The sequence below is a fragment of the Rhinoraja longicauda genome, chromosome 7 (genome assembly GCF_053455715.1).
Source record: "Rhinoraja longicauda isolate Sanriku21f chromosome 7, sRhiLon1.1, whole genome shotgun sequence".
In the NCBI taxonomy this organism is placed as follows: Eukaryota; Metazoa; Chordata; class Chondrichthyes; order Rajiformes; family Arhynchobatidae; genus Rhinoraja; species Rhinoraja longicauda.
In genome coordinates this window covers 19,278,667-19,306,546 of record NC_135959.1, presented here as the reverse complement: position 1 = coordinate 19,306,546, position 27,880 = coordinate 19,278,667, and the positions used below count along the sequence as shown (strand labels likewise).

General features: G+C 45.7%; 1 protein-coding gene across 1 annotated transcript in view; it reads right to left on the bottom strand.

The window, feature by feature from the left end:
• nalcn (sodium leak channel, non-selective) overlaps positions 1 to 27,880 on the bottom strand; it is a 173,384-nt gene that overhangs the window by 5,490 nt on the left and 140,014 nt on the right. The window contains 9 exon segments of the mRNA XM_078402211.1: positions 3,198 to 3,347; positions 4,639 to 4,789; positions 5,622 to 5,779; positions 7,358 to 7,473; positions 13,222 to 13,354; positions 14,033 to 14,126; positions 16,022 to 16,170; positions 16,790 to 16,858; positions 19,473 to 19,592. Coding sequence (XP_078258337.1) covers positions 3,198 to 3,347; positions 4,639 to 4,789; positions 5,622 to 5,779; positions 7,358 to 7,473; positions 13,222 to 13,354; positions 14,033 to 14,126; positions 16,022 to 16,170; positions 16,790 to 16,858; positions 19,473 to 19,592 — 1,140 coding nt within the window.

Sequence of the window (27,880 nt, the reverse complement as noted above, 5' to 3'; positions counted from 1 at the left end):
ACGTTTCGGGTCGAGACCCTTCTTCAGTCTATTATTCTGTCTTGACCCATTCCTTCTCTCCAGAGATGCTGCCTGTCCCACTGAGTTACTCCAACTTTTTGTGTCTGTCTTGGGTTTAAACCACCATCTGCATTTCCTTCCTACATAGTACTGAAACTACCAGGAAACTCCTATTGTAGAGCAACTCCCACTAGCAAAATGTCCCAACGTGCAATCAAACAATTCACACCAAACCCTGACATATCACTGTATTACACTTATTGTACTTGTATTGACTGCAATAACATTTGTCATCCAGGTAAAAAAAAAGGGGGTAGGGTATTGATAAGGATAGAGAACTGGTTGGCAGACAGGAAGCAGAGTAGGAATTAACGGGTCCTTTTCAGAATGGCAGGCAGGTCACTACCAGTGGGGTGTTGCAAGGGTCAGTGCTGGGACCCCAGTTATTTACAATATATATTAACAATTCAGACGAGGAATTAAATGTAACATCTCCAAGTTTGTGGATGACACAAAGCTGGGTGGCAGAGTGAGCTGCGAGGAGGATGCTATGAGATTGCAGGGTGACTTTGATATGTTGAGTGAGTTGAGTGAGTGGGCAGATGCAGTATGATGTGGATAAATGTGAGGTTATCCATTTTGGTGGCAAGACGAGGAAGGCACATTATTATCTGAATGGTGTCAGATTTGGAAAAAGGGAGGTTCAACAAGATCTGGTATCCTTATACATCAGTCACTTAACGTAAGCATGCAGGTACAGTAGGCTGTGAAGAAAGTTAATTGTATGTTGGCCATTGAGAGAGGATTTGAGACCACACCTGGAGTATTGTGTGCAGTTTTGGTCTCCTAATTTGAGGAAGGACATTCTTGCTATTGAGCGAGTACAGCGTAGGTTCACCAGGTTAATTCCCAGGATGGCGGGACTGACATATGAGGAAAGAATGGGTCGACGGGGCTGGAATTGAGAAGGATTAGAGGGGATCTTATAGAAACATATAAAACTCTTAAGGGATGGACAGGTTAGATGCAGGAAAAATGTTCCCCATATTGGGAGAGTCCAGAACCAGGGGGGTCACAGTTTAAGAATAAGGGGTAGGCCATTTAGGAGAGGAAGAAACACTTTTTCATCCAGAGAGTTGTGAATCTGTGGAATTCTCTGCCACAGAAGGCAGTGGAGGCCAATACACTGGATGTTTTCAAGAAAATGTTAGATTTCTCTTTTCAGGCTGACGGAATCAAGGGATATGGGGGAAAAAGAAGGAACAGGGTACTGATTTTGGATGATATTGAATGGCGGTGCTGGCTCGAAGGGCCAAATGGCCTCGTCCTGCACCTATTTTCTATGTTTCTTTGACAAGGAAACCATAGTTCCTCAGTATCTGTGTGGTCAATTTAGTTTAGGGATACAGAGTGGAAATATGTCCTTTGGCCCACCGGAATCGTGGCAACTCTTGTGTACTGTCACAGTGTAATCTACTATTCTTACTTTTTTGTCCAAATATGATTGTGTTTATATATGGCAGGATTTTGTATGCAACTGTATGCAAAAAAAGGAATTTCACTGTACCAAGGTACGTGACAATAACGTGCCATAGGTCAGAGTCCGCGCTGACGAACGATCGCCCATACTCTAGTTCTATCCAACACACCAGGGACAATTTTTTGAAGCCAATTCACCTACAAACCTGCATGTCTTTAGAATGTGGGAGCACACTGGAGAACATGGAGAACCCCACGCGTTCATGGGGAGAATGAACAAACTCCGTACAGACGGCACCTGTAGTCAGGATCAAACCTGGGTCTCCAGCGCTGTAAGGCAGCAACTCGACCGCAGCGCCACAACCCCATCCAATGTGGGTGTTCATACTGTGGACAGCAGAGGCATGTGGTGTGTTTGTTTTGTGATATCCAATCTGTACTGACAGCTGACTCAACGTGCAAATGTGTTCTCTTTTCACAAACCTTCACCTGTTTTGGTGATACGTACACTCGTGAAGAGGTTTGCAGAATCCGAGTTCAGGTCTCTCTCAGTCTGCAATCGGGTGTGATGTGGGTAGTGAAACAGCAGCCAACCACCCCAAGGTGTCCGTGCTAAGCTTCCACTCCCAATAGCGCAACTGAGTCAGTGCTGAGGATTGGGTACATTTGCAAAACCACTTGCATTCCACTTTTCAAAAATCTTTTAAGCTGAATCAAGATTTTATTGGGCCCCATATTACTGCTCACTCTTTCGCCCTTCCCCCCTCCCCACCCCAAGTTGAAGATAAGGAAATGCCATCAATCCTACCGTGTGAGTAGACTCCAAATATTGGCATATTATAGAAACTTCTGCTTTTTAATGATGTTTAAGTTACTGGGAGACTGGCCATCATACACTTATGAAATGATTCAGTGATTTTAGCAGTTGCTGCTAAAGTCAATTTCAGTAATTTAAATATTGGTTGACCCAGTTTAAAATCTATATTTTTGATGAGAAACTCATTTTGGGTGAATTCATCAAACTGCCTCTGAAATTTAAGATGGAAAAAATTATAATGGAAAGAATTGATTCTGGCCTGTTCTGCTGTGAAAATCTTAAAAATGAGATTATGAAAATAATTTTGGTAGAAGTTTGAACGTCTTCCTAACATTTGTGGTCTCCTCTACATCGGCAAGACCAAGCGCAGTCTAGGCCACTGTTTTATAGAGCACTTGGACTTTGTCCACAATGGCTATTCTGAGTTCCCAGTTGTGTACCTTTTTAACTCCCCTTCACACACCGACCTGTCTGTCCTTAGCCTTATCCACTGTCATGCTAAATCCCAACGCAAACTAGACAAAGAGCATTTCATATTCTGCACAAGTAGTCCACAACGCAATGGTCCGAACAGTGAATATTCAATTTTCAAGTAGCCCTCATCTCCTGTGTACCGCCACTCTCTCACTCCTACCAATATTCTTCTGGTCCTCCCATCCCCTGTCATCATCCCCTGCCTCCATTCCCCCCATCACCCATTTTTGTCCCCCATCACCTCCTGGTTCCACCTACTACCCCCACACTTCACCTGTTGGATGGATGGAATGGGTGTAGAATCCCATCTGGTTCCAGCTGCCCTTCATGAGAGACATTCTATTGAGGGGCAACTAGGGATGGGTAATAAATATCAGCATTAGCAGCAGTGCAAACAACCTCCAAGTGAACACAGTGAACAACCCACCTCAGGCTGAGCCTCACTGTCCTGGTTGCTGGCAAGCATCTCTTCGCTGGCTTGCGTTGTTTCGATGCTGGGAGGGATGAGGAACCTGCTGAGCTCCTGCTGCTGACTCTCCCGCAAACTGTGGATGATGCTGCACGACTGCTGCTGCTTCTGGAGACGAGGATTAAGAGTTGGTCAGCCAGGAAGATGGCCATTCCTGCAGAACGGCCCATGTGTTCTACAGCTGAGTGCTTGCAAAGTGCGTCACCTCACACTTACCAGAATGAAGCGTCAGTTGCCATTTCTCAGCCCATGTCACCCTGGAAAAACAGGGTGCCACAGACAGTGGTGGGATCATTGTCAGAGGCGTCAGTGAGAAACAGGGATAATTCCCCAATCTCCTGCAACCAAACTAGTCTCTCCAGTGTGGGTGTGCCTCAGTGTTGTACATTGAATGCTAGTCCAAGCCTCTGCCCACTCTGGAACTTCTACTGAGCAGTTACGTTCTCTCCAACGTTCTGGCCAACGTTTATCCTCAACTAATCTCAGCAGAGAACAGTTGATGACTTCTTAGGATGATGCCCTGAGGCTACAGGGTGATATCATTGTGATGGTGAAACAGGCTCCAACACGGCAGGTGGGGTTTCATTCTGATAAGTACGTGATGCACTTGGGAGTACCAATGAGGCCAGGACATACGCACACCATGAATGGTTTGGTTCTAAGGAGGATTGAGGAACTGAGGCACCTTGGCACCCAATCCAAAGGGTTTTGAAGTTGGCAGCACAGGTAGTTAAAGTGTTCAAGGCATGATGATTCACTTAACAGGAAATGCTGTGATATATGCTGGAGACACTCACACTCTGTCATCTTAGTTCTGGAGAAAAGCACAAGCTGTTCCACTGCCTTCACAGATACCATCTCTCATTATCTCTGATCTTACTTGCACCTTCTGTCCAATATCCCCTTTCATAACCTGAGGAATATTGGTCATAGTTTAGAAGGATGAGAGGGGACCTTATCGAAACGTATAAGATTATTAAGGGGTTGGACATGTTAGAGGCAGGAAACATGTTCCCAATGTTGGGGGAGTCCAGAACCAGGGGCCACAGTTTAAGAATAAGGGGTAGGCCATTTAGAACAGAGATGAGGAAAAACTTTTTTAGTCAGAGAGTTGTGAATCTGTGGAATTCTCTGCCTCAGAGGGCAGTGGAGGCCAATTCTCTGAATACATTCAAGAGAGAGCTAGATAGAGCTCTTAAGGATAGCGGAGTCAGGGGATATGGTGAGAAAGCAGGAACGGGGTACTGATTGAGAATGATCAGCCATGATCACATTGAATGGTGGTGCTGGCTCAGTGAGTGGTTCCTGTTCAATTATTTCCTTTCGCTGTGGGATAGGGAGTTTTTTTGGGCAGGGGAGGGGGGGCAGGGAGAGTTGGGGGAATGAGTTAATTACTTACTGCTCTGATGCGCTTCAAACATTTCTTCAGCCACATTCGAATTGTTTGTTTGGCCACCTCTTCCTCGATGGTGTATTCCAGCTGTTCCCTGGCCAGCAGTTCCTCCAGCTGCAGGCTTTTTCTGATATCCACTGATCTGTATGAAAGCATGCTGTTGCAGGGGACAAGGTAGATTGGCTCATTAGTCAGATAAATGGCTCCATCAAATGTGAATAAACTCAGGCAAGATATTACTTGATGCAACTGGCAGTTTATATGGAAAATAAAAGTTAACTTTGAAGGACGGGTTGGTGTTTTGGGACCTTTCAAGACCAATATCTCAGCTGTTTCAAGATGAATAACGGATTTGAGAATGTTGTGAGAGAGAAAAGCTCCTCCTCTTGGCAGATAGAATGGCAAGTGGTGAGAAAACGTTAAAATCTGAATCCAGATGCTGGAGAGGGTGACACCAGAAAGCTCCTCCTCACACTCAGGCAGTGCGAGTCTGGAACTCACTCCTCTCAAAAAAACTGTTAACCTCCACGGTTCACAGGGAGCCTTTAAAATGGAATTAATGAATTTTTATTGGGGTGTAGATGAAAGCCGATAGTCCAAAAATGGGGAGATCGAGTGCCAGATGAGCCAAGGACCAAGTAATTTGATAGAACAATGTTGAGGGGGCTGAAGGTCATCCTTCTGTTGGAATGAAGTGTGATTTGGAGGGGAACCTGCAGGTGGTGGTGGTGTTCCCATGTGCCTGAAGCTCTTGTCCTTGGTGATAGAGGTCGTGGGTTTGGGAGGTACTGTAGGAGTCACCAAGGAGAGCAACCGCAGTGTATTTTGTCAATGGTTATTCAATCAAAACCCGTCAATGTTTTTGCTGATCTTCACTGGGTTATTCCTTAACTTTCCCCTTCCAAGAATAAAAACCCCAGACTGCCTACACTCTTACGCTTGAATGGACTGATATCGTTGTATTACAAGTTAGAGCAGTCTCCCTTTACCTGAGGACATCATGAAATGTGACATCTCCGCCGTTGTGCAGCCTCTCCATCTCGTAGCACATATGCTTGAACAACAGCTTGTCCTTCTCCAGGTCCACTTCCAGCCGCCCACGCAACAGTCGTAGCAGGAACTTGATGCGGGAAGTTGGGATAGCTCCCTGGAGCAAGGTACAGGCACCCAGGTCACCACTAGCTCAGACAACTTCAACCAGAATGTTTACAAATTTAGTTTCGTTGAGAGATACAATGTGGAAACTGGCCTTTAGCCCACCAAGTCCCCGCCAACTAACTATCACCTGTACACTAGTTCTACCCTACACATTAGGAGTAATTTACCGAAGCTACAAACCTGTATGTCTTTGAAGTTTGGGAGGAAACTGGAGGACCCAGAGAAAGCTCACGTGGTCACAGGGAAAACGTACAAACTCTGTAAATACAGCACCCGTGGTCAGGATCGAACCCCAGTCTCTGGTGCTATCAGGCAGCAACTCTACCAACTGTACCACTGGGCTGTCCATGGCTTCGCTTTATCCTCTACATCTGTAACACCACGTCTCCTCCTCTTACCACAGCTTATCTCCTGCAAAAATCCTTGTCTATGCCTCTGTCCATCTCCAGACTATTTTACCGATGCACAGTGTGACAGGTCCATCCAAGACCGCTAGAAATTGCAGAGTTGTGGACGTAGCCCTGACCATCGTGCAAACTAACCTCCCTTCCATTGACTCCATCTACACTTTACGCTGCTTTGGCAAGGCCACCAGCATAATCAAGGACCAGCCTCACCCCAGTCACTTTTTCCTCTCCCCTCTCCCATCAAGCAAGAGGTACAATAATTTGAAAACACATATCTCCAGATTCAGGGACGGTGTCTTCTCAACTGTTATCAGGCAAACGGAACTGTTCTCACACCAGCTAGTGAATGGTCCTGAGCTACCATTTACCTAATTGAAGACCTTCGAACCATCTTTAATTGGACTTTCATGGCTTTTACTTTGCACTAAAAGTTGTGCCCTTTGTCCTGTGTCTGTACACCGTGGATGTCTTTGTTTGTAATCATGTATAGTCCTTTCGCTGACTGGATAGCACACAACAAAAAGCTTCATCGTGTCTCAGTACACGTGACAATAATAAACAAAGACAAACTAAAGTAAAAGTGACGCAGTGGTGTAGCGGATACAGTTGTTGCCTCACAGCAGATGAGAACCGTGTTTGATACCGACCTCCATTGCTCTGTGTGTGGAGTTTGCACTTTCTCCCTGTGACCATGTAGGTGCTCTGGTTTCCTTCCACATCCCAAAGATGTGCGGTAGGTTGATTGGCTGCTTTAAGTAATCCCTGCTTTGTAGTACGCTGAGGGAAACTGGAGAGTTAGTGGAAATTTGGGGGGTTTAGGTTACAGTAAAAAACAGTTGGGAATGGGATCGATCTGACAGCTAGGATACACTCAATGGGCTGAACGACTTCCCATCTGCCTTGTTCTACCCTCTGCCACTGTGGGCATCAACTATGTGAGCAGAGCAGCGTGGTTACTGTACCGTGTTTTGGCGGCACCTACAAGTTTCCACTTCCAAGTTTCACAAGCAAATTAATATTTAATCTTCCTACCATCACATTATAGCTACCTATAAATCCTGTTCCATCTCAGCATTACACCTTTTGGTCCATATCAACATTAGTGTTCCCAGGTACTTTAATCAGTACCTCTCTTGGCTCTGGTGTAATTGGTCACGTACCTCTCTCTTGTCATCAACCATGTTCCAAATGATTTGGAAGTGGCGAAGATCATTGTAACTCAGGAGCTGATCCTCCTCAGTGGAATAAAACAGCGAGAAGTTTTCCACAATGATTGCTGACAGGCAGAAGTGCAAAAAAGGTTCATTAACTACAGTTTAGCAAAAAGAATCCTTGGAACCTAATGCTTTCCTCAGATGGTCCCTCACATGGTGTGGTGACAGCTTTAGCTCAGTGGGTCACACTATCTTTCCTGAATGATGCAATCAAGGGTCCTATTCTAGATAAGCATGCAGTGCTGGGGGAGTGCTGCACTAGTGGAGGGGCAATCTTTCATATCAGACACGAAAAGCTCAAAGGCAAAATATTCAATTTTGTGATTTGGGAAAGACCTTCGGCCCAACTAGTCCATGTCCAGCAAGATGCCCCATCTAAGCTAAACTATATGCCCACATTTGGCCCATTTCTCTCCCAGGTGTTCTGCATAAGCTTTGCCACACAAACAACATCACAAAGCAGTTAAAACAATTGCATTATCACAATGCAATTTGTAGGAGCTTGCTACGTACAGATTGCTTCTTTCTCTCTGTTATCAGCCTCTCAGAAGCTAGGGTATACTCCAGATCTTCCAGCCTACCTCGTTGCGCACATTGGGATTTTTCTCTGTGACTGTAACCTTTCATGTTACAGTTGTGCAAGATGCTGGTGAGGCCACATTTAGCGCTGTCTTAAGTTTTGGTCACCCTGCTCTAGAAAGGATGTCATTAAGCTGGAAAGAGTGCAAATACGATTTTTGAAGCTGTTGCTAGGACTTGAAGGACTGAGCTCTGGGAAAAGGTTGGACATGCTCAGGCTTTGGAAACAGAAGGCTAGTGGGTGATCTTATAGTGGTGTATTAAATCATTAAAGCAAGAGACAGGATGAATGTACATATTAGGGGAATCAAAACCCAGAGGACATAGGTTTAAGGTGAGTTGGGCAAGATATAATAGGAATATGAGGCGCAACATCTTCACTCAAAGGGTAGTGGGTATATTGAACGAGATGGCAGAGAGGGTAGTGGAGGCAGATACTAATAACATTTAAAAGGCATTTAGACAGGGTTATGGATAGGAAAGGTTTAGAGGGACATGGGCCAAATGGGACTAGCTTAGATGGGGCATCTTGGTTGGCATGGACAAGTTGGGACGAAGGGCCTGTTTCCATGCTGTATATGACTCTATATCTGTAACCTACAATGCTGCAACATTACATTCTGGTATGTTTTTCTTTCAACTACCTGTTGTACTCATGTATGACTTTATTGTATTCGTACATAGTATGGTTTGACTGGAAAACACATAAACAAAGCATTTCACTGTATCTCGGTACACATGACAATATAAATCAATACCAATAGGTTGCCACATTTACTACATTGCACTACAAAGTGCAACATAAAATGACTCATTTTGCCATGAAGCTTGAAAATATCTTGAATGGGACATGCAAATCTTTCCTATTTATAAAAGAATTACAGTGGTGTAACGGGGACCAGTTCCCAGTATAAAGGCTATACGGTTTACCATTGTTAGACCTCTTTATAATAGATTTTGGTTAGAGTGGACGAATCTGTAGATACCGAGGCATCTGTTCACATTGGGAACAAAGGATCGAACTTGTTGTTTCACAGAGTGACCACTAGCTGGTTGGAGTCTCTGTCGGTGTTTAAATAATATGTATTTGTGTCCATTACTGTTTATTCTGTGTCTTGTTTAGTGTATGCTTATTGACTTTTAATTTCCAGTACTGTACATATGCAGCCCCTTCCCTCGATTATAGTGGACATCAGTAATAACGGAATCCATTCCTCCCCCTATGGTCTGTTATAATGAGGGTTATCTGTAATACAACAACTAACCTGTGAAGTGTTTTTATTCACAAGACCGACTTTTTAATAGTCTCTAATCAATCTCACTCTCCCGATCTTTCCCTGCTGCCCTGGAGATTAGTATTTAACCAATTTCCCCTTTAAAACTCCTCTTGAATCTCTTTCCATCACCATTTCATGCAAGGCATCCCACATCACTGCAACGAGCTGTTAGGAAACATCAGTTCCTCTCCTCCCAGCTTCTTCAATCGATCCCCCTTCACTCCGTGTTTTCTGGGTACCCATTCTCGTGCACTTGGAATCAATTTCTCCTTACTTGCTCCATCAAAACCCCTCGAGAATTTGAATGCCTCCATTCAACCTTCTGTGCTGTGTGGTGAATGATCCTGGCTTCTCTGATCACTCCACGTAAGCAAATTGTGGTTGAAATCAAGTTGTAAATATTTCACAACCGTCAACTCTGGATCATGATATTCTGAACAGATGAGAGTAGATTTCTTCTGCTGAACATTTCTGAACAAAACTGACACCATTATTTAGGAGAAAAAACTCTGTATGTTATTAGCCTCAATGCTAAATGCTGTGAGGATTAACCTCAATGCTAAATGAACATTCGGCTGGTAGATGTGGGGAAAATAAAAGTTTTATGATTGATCTCATGGACTTAACTTCTCTGCGGAATCTCAGTGTTCATGTTAACCCCCATTTAGTGAATGTCAGGAAAGAAAAACAAATGATTTTTGATAAGGTTGCAAACAATTTCAACTTTATATCCAAGCAGATCGGCTAAATCCCTGATCAGTCAGTTTTGGTAATCGGAGTTAGCATCAGTGATTTTATGTACAAAATGTATATGTAACTATCCTCCCTCTCCATTTTTCTGGAGAATTCACTCTGCTTTTATAGGATGAAATTGCTGTATTCTCTGTATCCTCTGCTGCACAAATGCACTACTTTCTCATTAAATCACATTTGTTTGCTGTATCATCACCAATTTTTTCCCTCTTTTTTTCCCCCTCTTTCCACCAACTTTTCCCCTCTCCCATCAGGCAAGAGATACAGAAGTGTGAAAACGCACACCTCCAAATTCATGGACAGTTTCTTCCCAGTTGTTACTGAACCATTCTATTAACAACTAGAGAGCAGTCCTGAGCTGCAATCTACCTCATTGGAGATCTTAGGACTATCTTTCATTGGACTTTACTGGACATTATCTTGCACTAAACGTTATTCCCTTATCAAGTATCTGTACACTGTGGATGGCTCGATTGTAACCATGTATTGTCTTTCCGCTGACTGGCTAGCACGCAACAAAGGCTTTTCACTGTGCCTCGGTACGTCACAATGAACTAAACAAACTAACCAACTGGGCCGTGTTGTTATTTGCTCATGTTAATATGGCACTGTAAGTAGCCTGAGCTCAGAACAAATGTTTTTTTTTTCCTTTTGTGGACACTTCTCTCCCTAGCAAAGTTGTACATTTTCCCCACAACTATTGATGTTATGAGGATACTTTATAGCAAGTGAAATACTTTTAAAGTGCAGGCACTGATGTAATATGGGCTACATGGCAAATTGTGCAGAAATGTGGCAATTGCCAAATAATTTTGGTTGGCAGGGACCACACGTACAGGGAGCTCCAATCCTTCACTATCTTGAATGTAGCAAATATTAACCAAGGCACAGAAGTGTTATCGAGCATGGAAGGTGATATTAGCGCAGTGAATCAAACTTTGTACAAAGATGTCAGTTTTAAGCACTCTTTAGTAGCATAGATAATCGCACAAGTAAGAGACAGAGAGAGAGAGAGAGAGAGAGAGACACACAGAGAGAGAGACAGAGAGAGACAGAGAGAGAGCGAGACAGAGAAAGAGTGAGAAAGAGGGGGAGAAAGAGAGGGAGAAAGAGGAGCACAGAGACAGAGAGGGAGAGAGTCAGAGAGGGAGAGAGAGACAGAGAGGGAGAGAGAGACAGAGAGGGAGAGAGATGGAGACAGAGACACAGACAGACAGAGACAGGTAGAAGAACTGGAAACAAAGAGGCCTGGTCAGTGTGAAGTGGGGCTGTGTGCAATGGGCCCTGCTGACATTTGGGTATCTGGTTATTGTCAGCAAGGGAGCATAGCTGATACAGATTTTTACTGAGATGGCTGAAAGTCCTGAGACCATCCTACTATCCCTGAACCCAGAGGAAAACAGATAAGGATATTGTGATGTTGGGGCACTGTGTACCAGAGATAGTCAAGTAAATTGTACAAGCCAAACTCTGATAATTGAAGACCATTGGCGCAGGTGATTATGAAAGTTAGCAGGCATTTGAAGGAATTAAAAGAAACAAGTACGTATAAGGTAATTGATGAACTTACGAGCAACCAACTGGCTACAAAATCAAAGCCATGGCTCGGACATATGCAAAGAAATGTATAAAAAGCTCACAGGATAATTGACAGCAATAAATTGGAGTTCAACAGTTGCAGAAGAAGACCCTGTGTAGCCGTAATGTTTAAATACAAGTGGTGGGTTTTGGAAGTTGTGAACTAACTGAAGAATTGAGTAACTAAAGAGTTAAATGAGCCATATTTAAAACTATGCAGCGAATCTTTGACTTACATTAAGTAATTACAATTAATGAAGTATGTTTATTCGGCAGTCATTGTCTGGTGTGTTTTATCGTGTGCTACATTTAATTGGCAATAGTAGAAGGGTGGAGAGGGATTGATTCCAGAGCTCAGGCTCAGACAGCTGAAGGCTGCTGCTGATGGAGTGATTAGAGAATCAGGAGGAGGCCTGTACTGGTGAATTAACAAGAATAAGAGAGGCCTCGGGCAAAATCTGAAAATGAATGTATTGCACAGGGGCCCATGGAAAGCAACACAACCTTCTTTTCACTAGTGAGGCTGCATTTGTTGTATTGTGTTCAGTTTTGGTCACCGCCCTGCTTTAGGAAGGATGTTGTTAAGGTGGGAAGAGTGTAGAGAAGATTTACGAGAATGTTGCCAGGACTTGAGGGTCTGAGCTATAGGGAGAGGTTGGGCAGGCTAGGATTTTAATCCTTGGATCGCAGGAAGCTGAGGGGTAAACTTATAGAGGTGTCTAAAATCATTCGCTTCGCTCGTGTGTCAGACGATGTCTGCCATCGCTTTGCCACAGCCAGGGCCACATCTGTGCCTCTGCGGAGATCGTCCGCAGTGCATGCCTCTCCGCCGCAAGTCAGTAGGTGGGCCATTGTCTGTACCTCTCCACAGTTGCATTTGTCAGAGTCCGAGAAGCCCCACTTCTTCACATTGAGTCCACAACATCCCACTGCAGTGCGGAGGCAGTTTAGAGCTTTACTGGTAGTATAAGGCAGGTGGTGTCCTGGTGCCGTCCATTGTTTGCTTTTGGTACCTGACACGGTTGGCTCTAGTTCCATGAAGCTGTTCCGACTCTTCAAGCGTTTCTTGGCATGTTGGTGATTGTGCAAGGGGTGAGGGGAATAGATAGAGTGAATACACTGAGTCTTTTTATTCAGGGTAGGGGAAATCAAGAACCAGACAGAGGTTTAAAGTGAGAGGGGAAAGATTTAACAGGAACCCGAGAGGCAACCTTTTCATCAGAGGGTGGTGGGTATATGGACCGTACTGGCAGAGGATGTAGTTGGGGCAGGTGCTATAACAGTATTTCAAATACATGGATACGAAGGTTTAGGGGGATATGGGCCAAAAGTGGGCAAATGGGGCATCATGATTGGCATAGGCAAGTTGAGCTGAAGGACCTTCTTCCATGCTGTTTGACTATATGACTGACCCCATCCACCACTGGACAGCCTTGGTTTTGTAAGATAATCCTCACTTGGACACAGCTTCTGATATGTACGCAGCGGCATGTTAACAGCACACATTCCCCTCACGCTGTGAGAAGTGTTTGACTATCTGTGTACGCTCTGCAATGGCAAACTCCAGCAACATCAGGGTGTATCGCTTCACCAACTACTTCACCTGATTTAATGCCAACTTACCAACAAGAAGGTTGAGCATTATATATGCAATGATGACATAAAAAGAACAGAAATACATCAGGGCTCCAGCATAGTTTCCACAGTCCGTCTCCCAGTAATTCACATCGTTGGGAGTGCAGAAAGGTGGCTGGACCTGTGGAGGAATTACAAGAGGCATTGGCTATCAAACTGTCCCAACTCCTCCCCATTCTGTTGTGGGGAAGACAATCTTTGCATATGCCCAATCCTGGACTTTCCACTCGTCACTTTGATTTCATGTTTCATGTATCTTGTGCTTTATGACTGTTGGCAGACCATTTTGTCCCCTGGGATAAATAAAGTTCTATCGCATCGTATCCTATCGAACTAAGATCCAAGTATAGAAGTTGGGGGAGGGGGGGGGGGCAGGGCCGTCTTAATGCATGGGCCTGATGGGCACTTGCCAGGGGGCCCACGAGCATAGGGGCCCCATGCTGATCTGTGTATGTTAAGTGACTTGCAATAAATAAATACTACTTCAAAAATGTAGGTTCAATAAGTGCTTTTTTCGCAACATTTTCCATCCCTAAGTGCTTCTCACAGCGATCTGTAAGTGCTTTTCGCAACAATGTAGCACCCTAAGTCCATCGCTAAGTGCTTTTCGGTAAGTGCTTTTCGCCGGCACGACAGGGGGGGGCTGGTAGGGAAAGGGGGGTGGGGGAAAGTAACGGTAGGGGCCCCAGTACACTGCTTTGCCCGGGGGCCCATAATGCTGTAAAAACGGCCCTGGGGGGGGGGGGGGGGGTCATGTTACAGTAATATAGGGAATGTGGCTGTGGAGTTTCCTACTCACCATGCAGTCATGCATGATCTTATTCCAGTCTTCCCCCGTGACGATGCGGAACAGGACTGTGATGGCTTTACCGGCAGAGGAGAAGTTTGCATGCCTGTATGGACAGATAAGGAACAACAGTAAGGTGATCATCTAGGGTTTTGAAATGGAGAGTCCGTGAAATAGCCTGGATCAAACAAACTACCAAAACTGTAAAATCATCAGAAGCATCAGGCAATTTAAACCATTAAAACTCAAGCAACCTGCTTGATATAAAATATGATTTTTTTTTAAAACGGTATTCTCTATCATTATCAACATACAGTAAATGCACATTTTACTGATTATCAGATGTATTCTATTTAATGTAATCTGTGAAATATAGTGATTTTTCAACAAACCCTCCACATTATAATTCAAAGGAACAATTGCAACAGAAAGCAAAGCTGACAGAACACTAATCAATTGCTCACCCAAGTCAAGAGGTCATGGATTCAAGTCTCACTCCAGACCAAGGAGGAGTGTTGGAGTCGGAGGAGGATACAATGGTCAATGGTGCCTTTATTTTAGTTTAGTTTAAGGTAGACAAAAAATGCTGGTGTAACTCAGTGGGACAGGCAGCATCTCTGGAGGGAAGGAATGGGTGACATTTCGGGTTGAGACCCTATTCAGTTTAGATTAGTTTTGTTTAGAGATATAACACGGAAACAGGCCCTTCGACCCACTGAGTCTGCACTGACCAGCGATCCCCACACATTAACACTATCCTACACACACTATGGACAATTTACATTTATACCAAGCCAATTAACCTACAACCTGTACCTCTTTGGAGTTTCAATGGTGCTTTTATTTGACACATGTGCAAAAGCACAGGGAAATTATTTTCTTACATTCAGTCATCCAGTAAATTATTGCCAACATAATCATATGCCTGATTAGCAAAGTGTACAGAGATAGGGGAGGGGGATATTCACTGGAGGTGATTACAGAGATGGGGAGAGGTGAGGTGTTGGAAGGGGCGTTATGGAGATACAGAGAGTAGTAGCAGCTGGAGGGATTTAGAGATAGGGATGGGTTTAATTTAGTGATATAGCATGGAAACAGGCCCTTCGGCCCGAGTCCACACTAACCAGCGATCCCCGCACAATAACACTATCCTACACATACTAGGGACAATGTACAATTTTACCAAGCCAATGAACCTACAAACCTGTATGTCTTTGGAGATTGCGAGGAAACTGGAGCACCTGGAGAAAACCCAGGCAGATCACAGGGAGAACGTACAAACCCCATACAGACAGTAATTATAGTCAGCATTGAACCCCGGCCTCTGGCGCTGTAAGGTAGCAACCTCACCGCTGCACCACTGGAGGGAGGTATTGAGATAGGGAGGGGTGTGAGGGCCTATAAAGAAAAAGGAAGGGATATAGGCCACTGAGGGACTTGAAAATGGGGATGCAAATGTTAGAATAGAGATGGCGCCAGGTTGGGGAGCCAGTGGGGCCATCGAACAAGAGATGGATAGGTTGCATGGGTTTGGCTGAGCATGAGGGCACAGAAGCACATAGGTCTGCACTATCTCAGTACCAGGAGCAGGGAGCACTGTCTCTGTACCAGGAGCAGGGAGCACTGTCTCTGTCCCAGGAGCAGGGAGCACTGTCTCTGTACCAGGAGCAGGGAGCACTGTCTCTGTACCAGGAGCAGGGAGCACTGTCTCTGTACCAGGAGCAGGGAGCACTGTCCCTGTACCAGGAGCAGGGAGCACTGTCTCTGTACCAGGAGCAGGGAGCACTGTCTCTGTACCAGGAGCAGGGAGCACTGTCTCTGTACCAGGAGCAGGGAGCACTGTCTCTGTACCAGGAGGAGGGAGCACTGTCTCTGTACCAGGAGCAGGGAGTTGTTACTGAGAGGCTTCCACAAAAACCACAGAAAAAAATATCATTCCTACAGACCAAAGGGCATTAATAAAAACACGCGGGGCTTCACGGGGGAGAAAGGTTTACACACCTGTTGATGTTCTCTCCGTACTTGACAGTCCCAAACAGAACCACTCCAGCAAAGGCATAGCAGATCAGTAGTAAGAACATCCCCACTATAATAAAAAAGCTCTTGTACATACTGACAACTACAGTCAGTAACAACATCTTCAGCGTCACCTGTAACCAGACAACATATCTTCACAATTCAATACATTATCTAACTGATTAAACCAATTTACAACAAGGTAAACATTGAATTGTGAAGGATTCTATTCATTACAAAACCTCTACACATCTTGACAGTCATTCTACGCACTAAATATTGCTTGCAATGTAGACAGTCTCAATAAATAAACAGTCAGGCTTTTAGCTGCAATAAATGAAGATTTCGAGTGACAGGTTTTATGTTACAATATAATAGCAAAGAAATGAGTCACTTTGAAAAGGCTAATTCAATGTCTGATACCCTGAGCTTGTCTAAGAAATGGACCTGAGATGGGGACTGGCTCAACTCCTGGTCGAGATGCCTCTCCCGGATCGCCAGAGGGGACGGATGCAGCAACCCTCAACACGATGGCTCATCGCGGACGCTCAAACACATCGAAGCAAAAGGAAAAAAAACACACACAACAAATGAATGCAGTGAATGGACATGAAGCACGTAAACACCATTGTACACTCCGCACGGGATGACAGCAACACAGGACGCTGCGAGAGACAGATGATGAGGATGATGAGGCGCGGCTGCGCTCTGTTTGCGGAGGCTCGCCGCTCCTGATGCGAGCTGCGTACTCACGTGTTTCCCACAAATGGAGAAGAACCGGAACACGATGACACAGGCGCCCATCATGTACGTGTACTCGTTCTGTAAATTAGCCACAAGCATACTCTGTAACTTGGTTGGTAGGAGCGATCTCCTGGTTGCCAAACACTTCAACTCCTCTTTCCCCCTTCCTGACTTCCTTGGTCATCTGTTAACAGCCCTGATTTGTTCTGGCTTTTTCCTACCTTCAGTCTGAAATGTCACCCATCCTTTTTCTCCAGAGATGCTGCTGACCTGCTGAGCTACTCCAGAACTTTGTGTCTATCTTAGGAGCGAATTCAAGGTCAACAACACATCTCAGAGCTGGACCCAGACAGCTAAGGCCGTACACTCCAATCACCCCTCACCACGGTGCGTTTCTGCCCCACACCAACCTCTTCCCATCCTTCTCCATCTCAAACCAGCTTCCTCTTGTGTTTATCCACCTTCTCCTTGAACCCAACCCTGCCCTGCACCTCCAGCCCTGCCTGCGGCAGCGAGCTTCACATTCTCTCTGCTCTCACAGGCTCCTGAGAAGGGTTCCGATCCAAAATGTCACCCATTCCTTTTCTCCGGAGATACTTCCTGACCCGCTGAGTTAATCCAGCATTTTGTGCCTATCTTCTCACAAACTCTCTCTTGGCAAGTCGGGAACATCAGTCACCTTATGACGAAACACAATAAGTGTTACACCACCTTCTGCGGTACTTAATAATTTTTGTCAAGGATAAAGGACTCAGCTCGAACTTGAATAACTCTTTTGCTTCCGTAGCACACTTCATGCACTCCAGACCACTTTGGAGCAAATTTGTTCTTCAGACTTTATAGATACAGCATGGAAACAGGCCTGTCAGCCCACCGAGTCCGCGCCGACCAGCAATCACCCCGTACACTGACACTATCCTACACTCTAGAGTCGATTTGCAATTTCTTGTCAAAGCCAATTAACCTACAAACCTGTATGTCTTTCGAGTGCGAGAAGAAACCAGAGCACCTGGACAAAATCGATGCAGTCACAGGCAGGATAGAAACATAGAAAATAGATGCAGGAGTAGGCCATTCGGCCCTTCGAGCCTGCACCGCCATTCAATATGATCATGGCTGATCATTCAGCTCAGTAGCCTGTACCTGCCTTCTCTCCATACCCCCTGATCCCTTTAGCAAAAAGGGCCACATCTAACTCCCTCTTAAATATAGCCAATGAACTGGCCTCAACTACCTTCTGTGGCAGAGAATTCCACAGACTCACCGCTCTCTGTGTGAAGAAATGTTTTCTCATCTCTGTCCTAAAAGACTTCCCCCTTATCCTTAAGCTGTGACCCCTGGTTCTGGACTCCCCCAACATCGGGAACAATCTTCCCGCATCTAGCCTCTCCAACCCCTTAAGAATTTTATATGTTTCTATAAGATCCCCCCTCAGTCTTCTAAATTCCAGCGAGTACAAGCCCAGTCTATCTAGTCTTTCCTCATATGTAAGTCCCGCCATCCCAGGGATCAATCTGGTGAACCTTCTCTGTACTCCCTCTACGGCAAGAACGTCTTTCCTCAGGTTAGGAGACCAAAACTGCACACAATACTCCAGGTGCGGACTCACCAAGGCCCTGTACAACTGCAGCAGAACCTCCCTGCTCCTAAAACTCCGTACAGGCAGCGCCCGTAATCAGTATCAAACCCGGGTTTCTGGTGCTGTAAGGCAGCAACTCTACTGCTGCGCCACTTTGCATGTGGATAAGACCTGTAAAATCTATGTGATATTGACTCCATAATCCACATTCAATGATATTGACTGAGGGAGAAATATCACTCCTGCTGAGAAGCCTTCTCTCAAGTTCATAGTGGATCTCTTGCATTCAGTTGGGGGGGGGGGGGATCTGGTGGTGCTTTGCGGCCACTAAAAGATGGCACCCATGACAGAATGGCAGTCCCCCAGTACTGCAATGAAAAGCCAGCCCATATTTGACCCCACAACCCTCTCATTCAGGTGAGAGTGTGCCACTGAGCCAGATATTAGTCATCTATTATTTCCTATGGGGGACGGCATGGTGCAGCGGTAGAGTTGCAGCACCAGAGACCTGGCTTTGATCCTGACTAAGGGTGCTGTCTGTATGGAGTTTGTACGTTATCCCTGTGACTGCGTTTGTTTTTCTCTGGGTGCTCTGGTTTCTTCCCACACGCCAAAGTCCAGGTTTGTAGGTTAATTGGCTTCAGTAAAATTGAAAATTGTCCCGAGGTGTGTAGGATAATGCTAATATACGAGGTGATCGCTGATTGGCATGGACCAGGTGGGCTGAAGGGCCTGTTTTCGCGCTGTATCTCTAAACTAGACTCGATTGCATGGGTTTTCTCCAGATGCTCCGGTCTCCTCCCACATTCGAAAGACATACAAGTTTGTAGGCTAATTGCCTTTGGTAAAATTGTAAATTGTCCCTAGTGTAATGGGTGTCGCTGGTTGGCGTGGACCCGGTGGGCTGAAGGGTCTGTTTCCACGCTGTATCTCTAAAGCCTAAAGTAAAGTCTAACTATTAATAGGACATCCTCAAGGCAGAACTTTCCAATTAATTTGGCAGGAGCAGAATTGGATGTTTCATTGCCTTCGCTGGGACTGACTGATCTCTGTCAAGTCAAGACATTGCTTCCAATCTACTCAACAGAGCTGGGCAAATGGCACATGACTTACAAGTAAAGCGAAGTGCAACACCACCCAGATTACACCCAGCGACGTCACCAGCAGGTCGTAACGGTTACGTCGGCTTTGCCAGTATCCAGATGGGGACATGGCAGTGATCTTCATAGTTACCTGAAAGGAAGCAGGGAGAGCAGCCAATTCAAACACAGACAATACATCGGCACCATGTTAGTAGCAGTGGAACAGTGGCGTAACGGTAGAGCTGCTGCCTTATAGCGCCGGGGACCTGGGTTCGATCCCGACTACGGGTGTTGCCTGTACCAAGTTTGAACATTCTCGTTGTGACCATGTGGGTTTTCTCCGGGTGGTCTGGTTTCCTCCCACTTTCCAAAGACATGCATGTTTGTAGGTTAATTGGATTCTGTAAATTATCCCTAGAGTGTAAGATAGAACTCGTGTGTGGGTGGTTAATGGCTGGTCGGCGCAGACACGATGGGCCAAAGGGCCTCTTTCCACACTGTATCTCTCAAACCAAAACTAAAGTAGTTTGCCCAAGGAAGGACCTACTTGCTTTGGAGTCAGCGCAGTGCAGAGCCAATGGATTGGTTCTTGTAATAAGGGGAAGCCTGAGGAGGTGAGATTGAAGATCACCAGCTTATGGAGTTTGGAGGACTTCATTGATGACCTCATTGAGGCAATGTTCTTGGGGACAATTCAGAATTTTGGTCACCATGTTATAGGAAAGATATTGTTCGTCTGGAAAGCGTGCGGAGAAGATTTATGAGGATATTGCTAGGACTCCAGGGCCTGAGCTCTAGGGAGAGGTCGAGTAGGCTACGACTCTAATCCTTGGGGGTGTACAAAATCCGCAAAGGAATAGTTTGGGTAAACGCACAGTCTCTTGCCCAGAGTAGGGGAATCGAGAACCAGAGGACATAGGTTTTAGGTGATGTGGATGGATTTAATATGAACCTGAGGGGTAACATTTTTACACAAAGGGTGGAGGGTGTATGGAACAGGTTGCCAGAGGAGATAGTTGAGGCAGGTATTATCGCAACGTTTAAGAAATATTTAGACAGGTACATGGATAGGAAAGGTTTCATGGGATAAGGGCCAAACGCAGGCAGGTGGGACGAGTGTAGATGGGGCATGTTGGTCGGTACGGACAAGTCAGATCGAAGAGCCTGTTTCCACGCAGTATGACTCTGACAATCAAGTGTTGGAAGATGGGAATGATACAGATGGGCACCACTGACCAGTGTGGATTTGATGCGCTGAATAGCCTGCCATATCCACACACTGTATACTTCACAACTTACCGAATAGTGAAAGGGCTGGATAGAGTGGATGTGGGGTGGATGTTTCCACTAGTGGGAGAGCCTAGAACTAGAGGGCACAGCCTCAGAATAAAAGAACGTACCTTTAAAAAGGAGACGAGGAGGTATTTCTTTAGTCAGATGGAGGTGAATCTGTGGAATTTATTACCAAAGACTGCAGTGGAGGCCAAGTCAATAAGTATTTTACAGCAGAGATGGACAGATTTTTGATTAGTGATGGTATCAAAGGTGATGGGGAGTAGGCAGGCGAATGGGGTTGAGAGAGAAAGATAGATCAGCCAGGATGCAGCACAGTGGAGCAGCAGTAGAGTTGCTGCCTTACAGTGCCAGAGACCCGAGTTCGATTCTGACTACGAGTGCTGTCTGTACGGAGTTTACACATTCTCCCTGTGACCGTATGGGTTTTCTCCGGGTGCTCCGGTTTCCTCCCACACTCCAAAGACATACAGGTTTGTAGGTTAATTGGCTTGGTAAAATTGTAAATTGTCCTTCGTGTTCAGAATAGTGCTGGTATTCGGGGTGATCGCCGGTCGGCGCAGAGTCGGTGGCCGAAGGCCGTTTTCCGTGCTCTATCGCTAAAGTCTAAAGATTGAATGGTGGAGTAGACTCGGGCTGAATGGCCTATTCTGCTCCTATACTTATGAACAACTGTCATCATATAAAATTATGACTGCACTGGCACCAGGCAGAATTTTCTTGTTCAACTTCAAACCATGCAATGGTCCGTCTGAGGGAACAGATGGGCCTCAGAATAATCCCTCACCCCAAAGGCGGCACCTCTGACAGTCCAGCTCTCCCTCAGTACTGTGGCAACAGTCTGCGTTTTGTGTTCTCAGGTCTCCCGACACCACAAAACAGACTGAGCTTTCCTGACAGAGCAGGGAATCAGCCAACTTCAAAGGGCAGGCCTTGAAGAGAGAGCTGATTTATAGGGGCATGTGCCACTGGCGTGGTGTTCAGACGCCACCTTGGTTTATCACCTCACACCAGCCGGCGGAATAAATCCGCAAAGGTTTGACGTGCCAAACTGCGAGTGAAGATTGCACCATCTCCACCGTGCACCTGGCCATGAAATGAAGTTCAACCCTCCTGCAGTCTGTGGCTCAGGATCAGAGGGACTCGGTTATTCTTGGGTTTACCTCATTATCTCAGCTCTTTTTAAGACTAATTTTGCTTTGAGTCAGAGGGATAAATGTCAATTTTGATTTGCAGAGGTAATTTAGTGTTATCTCATGTATTACCGATAACACAAAATCAGCCCTGCAAATCAAAATAGGGGTGGGGAGGAAAATCCGTATCTCATGTATAACTGATACAGATTTTCCTCACATGTCATTTCCTGACCCAACTGACCCCCGTGCCTCGATCATAAAGAACCACAAAATGGGTAACAAATCCCCTGGATTTGTATTGCTGGGCTAATTCTGACAGACTGGAAAATCAGATGCAGAGGCTGTACCAGCAGCTGAAGATTCACATTGGTTCTGTCTAAATCTCCAAAATGGATGTCGAGAGAGAGAAAGATAAAGGGGTAGCGGAGGGGGGAAATCAGGAGGGGGAAGTGAATCAAGAGGGTTGAATCAGGAAGGGTGGGGAGGAGAGGTGAGGGAGAGAGAGATTGGAGGGAGAGAGAGAGAGAGGGGAGAGAGAGAGAAGTGGGGACAGAGAACAAGGGAGAAGGAGAGAGTTAGAGAGGGGAGGCGTGAGGGAGGGGGGCGTGGGGGCATGTGGGAGAGGGAGAGGAGAGAAGGGGATGAGAGAGAGGGGCTGAAAAAGGGGGGGGGGTGAGAGAGGAGGGGTGAGGGGATGGGGAGGGGGCAGGAGGGGGTGAGGGGAGGTGAGAGAGAATGAATGAATGAATGAATGAATGAATGAATGAATAAGTTTATGAATAAGTTTATTGGCCAAGTATGCACACGTACAAGGAATGTGCCTTGGTGCTCTGCTCGCATGTAACAACACGAACATACAGTAAACAATTAAGAATAAGGATAAAACATTAAAACATTAAGAATACATCATTACGGTTTAAACATGTGAGTGAAATAAACCAGAGCAAAAAGAGACTACAGATTTTTGGTTATTGAGTAGAGCTACTACTCGCGGAAAAAAAGCTGTTTTTATGTCTGGCTGTGGCTGCTTTGACAGTCCGAAGTTACCTTCCAAAGGGAAGTGCTTCAAACAGTTTGTGGCCAGGGTGAGAGGGGTCAGAGATGATCTTGCCCGCTCGCTTCCTGGCCCTTGCAGTGTACAGTTCATCAATGGGGGGAAGGTTGCAGCCAACAACCTTCTCAGCTGATCGAATAATTTGTTGCAGCCTCCGGATGTCGTGCTTGGTGGCTGAGCCAAACCAGACCATGATGGAAAAGGTGAGGACGGACTCAACGGTGGCATTATAGAATTGGACCATCATTGCCTGTAGCAGATGTGTTTCCTCAGCTGCCGCAGGAAGTACATCCTCTGTTGGGCCTTTTTGACTGTTGAGTCGATGATGGCCCCCCATTTAAGGTCCCTGGAGATGATGGTTCCAAGGAACTTAAATGACTCCACAGATGTGACTGTGGTGTTGTTGATGGTGAGTGGGGGGAGGGGAGGGGGAGCTCTCCTAAAGTCTATAATCAGTTCCACTGTCTTAAGAGCATTGAGCTCCAGGTTGTTGCGATGGCACCAGGATGCCAGCTGTGTCACTTCCTGTCTGTAGGCAGATTCGACTCCATCCTGGATCAGTCCAATCAGGGTAGTGTCATCCGCAAACTTGAGAAGCTTGACAGAGGAGTCTGTGGAGGTGCAGTTGTTGGTGTCGAGAGAGTAAAGGAGAGGGGGGAGTACGCAGCCTCGCGGTGCTCCTATGCTGAGGGTCTGCGGGTCCGAGATGTGCTTTCCCTGCCTCACACGCTGCTTCCTGTCTGTCAGGAAGTTGGTGATCCACTGCAGAGCTAAAGTCCACAAAAAAAATCCTTTTGGATTTTGGTCCACTTGCGGTCTAGGTGCTGGAGGATGAAGTGCAGGCCTAGGTTGACTGCGCCATCCACTGATCTATTTGCCCTGTATGCAAACTGCAGAGGGTCCAGCAATGGGTTTGTGATGTTTTTCAGCTTGGCCAGCACAAGTCTTTCAAAGGTCTTCATGACTACAGAGGTCAGTGCGACAGGCTTGTAGTCATTAAGGTCAGTGATCCTTGTCTTTGTGGGTACAGGGACAATAGTGGAGGCTTTGAAGCAGGCAGGGACAGTGCAAGTTTGCAGGGACTGGCTGAAAATGTCTGTGTAGACCGGTGCCAGTTGTTCGGCACAGAGCTTGAGGGTAGAGGGGGAAACATTGTCCGGTCCTGGAGATTTCCGGCGAGAGGATGGGATGATGAGGGAGGAGTAGATGGATGGGGAACTGAGGGGTGAGGAGGAGGAGGAGGAGGAGGAGAAGGGGGAGGGAGGAGGAGGGTAGTGGTGGTGGTGGGGGGGAGGAAACAGTGAGGGAGAATAAATTGCCTTTTATTTGTGCCAATTAAGCATTGCAACATCTTCTAGATCTTCTCCAAGCTAATCAGTTTTAAATTATTTTGCAGTCTTATTTCAGTTTCTCCAGCTTTGGGATATTTTGAAGGGCTTGAAGTTGCTGAACCTATTCTCCGGGGTTCGTCTGCTTTATGCGTGATGTTCAAACACACCTGGCTGCGGCATTGCCCAGTCTGTGCAAAAGCATGGCAGCATCAACTTTCCAGCATTCCTCCAGTAATTACGGGTATTTTTTGTAGTCTCATTAATTTAACAACATTTTCTTTCAATCCAACATGGAATGCCAAGTAATTATGAAACACTGAGCTCATTAAAAAATTGACCTCTAATCCCCACAAGTTCATCACTCGAGAGCAGATTATACACTGCTCTCCCTAAAACTGAAAGCACATCTAATTGATAATCAGAGCCAGACATGAAGAGATAACTGGACAAATTAGCCTTCAAAATCATCTTGTGCTGAATCACAAGGCTCACACAGACACACACACACACACACAGACATAGACACAGACCTATACAGAAAGATGGACATACATAGACAGATATATAGACACACAGACATACATACACACATAGACAGACATATATAGACTGGGAGATATGAATAGACATACATACATATACAGAGAAAAACATACATATTTTGACATGCTGCACATGGACATACATAGTGAGACCTATTGATAGTTATACATAGACAGACAGACATATATAGACAGACAGACATAGACAGACACCGCTAATGAGCAGGCAACTGCTTAGATTTTTCTACCAGGCTATCATGATAGTATTTTCTCAACCAGTTTATAGACCTGAGCATCACAGGCAAGCATGTGTTGCCTTGCACTAACTATCCTTGAGATGGCACTGGTGAGCTACAGTCTTGAACCACTGCAGACCTACGGCAGTGCCCCCGGTGCAACAGGGGAGGGAGATCCAGTGATGATGATTAATTGGCAATATATTTTCAAGTCAGGATATGTTGGAGAGGAAGCCGCAGAAAGTGGTGTTACCATAAGCCTACTGCCCTTGTCCTTGCTGGTGATAGAGGTCACAGGTTTGGGAGAAGCTTGGGTGAGAAACTCCAGTGCACTCAGCAGGTGGTGCACACCAAGCCAATGGTGGTAGAGACAGTGAGTGCCCAAGATGGTTGGTGGGGAGTCAATCGGGTTGGCTGATTTGTCCTAAATGGGGAGGAGTTTGTTTTTAGTGTTGGAGCTGCATTCATCCAGGCAAGTATAAATGAAACAGTGAGAAGAGGCCTTCGATGCTGCTCATGTGCATAAGGTGTACATGCTGCTCTTTGAGAGGGCTAAGACGACTGGAACATTTGGTGGGGTGGGCAGAGATGGAAACCATTCCAGAACATGCTGGCATTGCCTTAAAACGAGGATGGCACAGTGGTGCAGCAGAAGAGTTGCTGCCTTATAGCGCCAGGGGCCTGGGTTCAATCCTGACTACGGGTGCTGCCTGTAAGGAGTTTGGAAGTTCTTCCTGTGACCCCGTGGGTTTCCTCTGGGTGCTCTGGTTTCCTCCCACACTCCAAAGACGTACAGGTTTTTAGGTTGATTTCCACTTTTTACGATGTTTCCACTTGTGTGAAAATCTAAGACCAGAGGCCATAGGTTCAGAATAAAAGGATGTACCTTTAGGAAGGAGGATGGACACAAAATGCTGGAGTAACTCAGAGGGACAGACAGCATCTCTGGATAGAAGGAACTGGTGAATCTTTGGGTCAAGACCTTTCTTCAGACTCGACACGAAACGTCACCAATTCCTTCCAGAGATGCTGCCTGACCTGCTGAGTTACTCCAGCATTTTGTGTCTTTCTTCAGTGTAAACCAACATCTGCAGTTCCTTCCTACACTATACCTTTAGGAAGGAGATGAGGAAGAATTTCTTTCGTCAGAGGGTGGTGAATCTGTGGAATTTATTGCCACAGAAGGCTGTGCAGGCCAAATCAATTGATATTTTTAAGGCAGATAGATTCTTGATTAGTACGGCGTCAGGGATTATGGGGAGAAGGTAGGAGAATGGGATTGAGAGAGAAAGATAGATCAGCCATGAATGAATGGTGGAATATACTTTATGGGCCGAACGGCCTAATTCTGCTCCGATCACTTATGAACTCAATTGGCTTCGGTAAGAATTGTAAATTGTCCCTAGTGTGAAGGATAGTGTTAGTGTACGGGGATTGTTGGTCAGCCCGGACTCAGTGGGCCGAAGGGCCTGTTTCCACGCTGTATCTCAAAACTAAACTAGAATGGACTCTCTCTCAAAAAACACTGAGACTGGAGATCCATTTAAAATTTCAAATCTGAAGCGGCAAGATATTTGAGGAAAAAACAAATGACTGGAGGAACTCAGTGTGCCAGGCAGCATCTGTGGAGGGCAATGGGCAGATGACAGTTCAAGTCAATACACTGGTCTTCTTCACCACCCTGTCCACCTGTGTCACCATCTTCATGAAATGATGTATCTGCACTCCTAGATTTTCTACATTCATGGATTCTGTACACTGGACGGCATGTATAGTATACATGTAATCAAGTATAGTTTTTCGCTGACTGGTCAGCATGCAACAAAAAGCTTTTCACTGTACCTTGGAACATGTGATAATAAACTAAACCAAACTAAACCTTATCAACCATTCTACAGTCCATTGGCCCAGCTGAACAATATCCCACTGTTAACGGGATTAACCTTCTTCACTGTTCACTGTATCACCAATTTTAGTGTCATCTACAAAGAAACGGAAGTGTGGATGATGTATTGGAGGGACCTAGCCTGTGACACTGGTGTCCCTGCATGACTCTCCTTTAGAATGACAGCAGCAAGAAGACCCTTCACTTCTACTCACCTGAAAAGGTAAATATTGGGAGACAACAAAAAAAAACAAAAGCAATTTTTAAGAGGTCACATTTTTAGTTTAGTTTAGTTTCGAGATACAGCGCGGAAACCGGCCCATTCGGACCACCGAGTCTGCACCAACCAGCGATCCCAGCACATTTACACTATCCTACACACAATAAAGACAATTTACACACACACCAAGCCAATTAACCTACATACCTGTACATCTTTGGAGTGTGGGAGGAAACCGAAGATCTCGGAGAAAACCCACAAGGTCACGGGGAGAACGTAATCGGGATCGAACCCAGATCTCTGGCGCTGCAAGCGCTGTAAGGCAACAACTCTACCGCTGCACCACCGTGGCCACATCTCGAAGAAAAATTTACTTTGCTAACTGGAGGATGGATAAGAAGTAATTTGAGACTGCTGTCACAAGCTGTCTGTGTCCTGACATCACTCTATTCCCTGACAACACAACTTGATGCAGTATTAAACCATCACCAGAAGCAACAGAATGAACCTCTTTCCCGATAAATTACAAAAATCCATTTGTCAGGGAGAGTTTTTCATTTGAGATAATCAGGGGCGGACAATCTAGCCGACTGCGACGCCTAAGAAGCAGAGTCCCCCAAGGCTCGGTACTGGCCCCCATGCTCTTCAACCTCTATATCAGCGATCTGCCACGCACGACCTCGCGCCAGTATGGATACGCAGATGACTTGGCCCTACTGCACTCGGACAAGAGTTGGTCAAA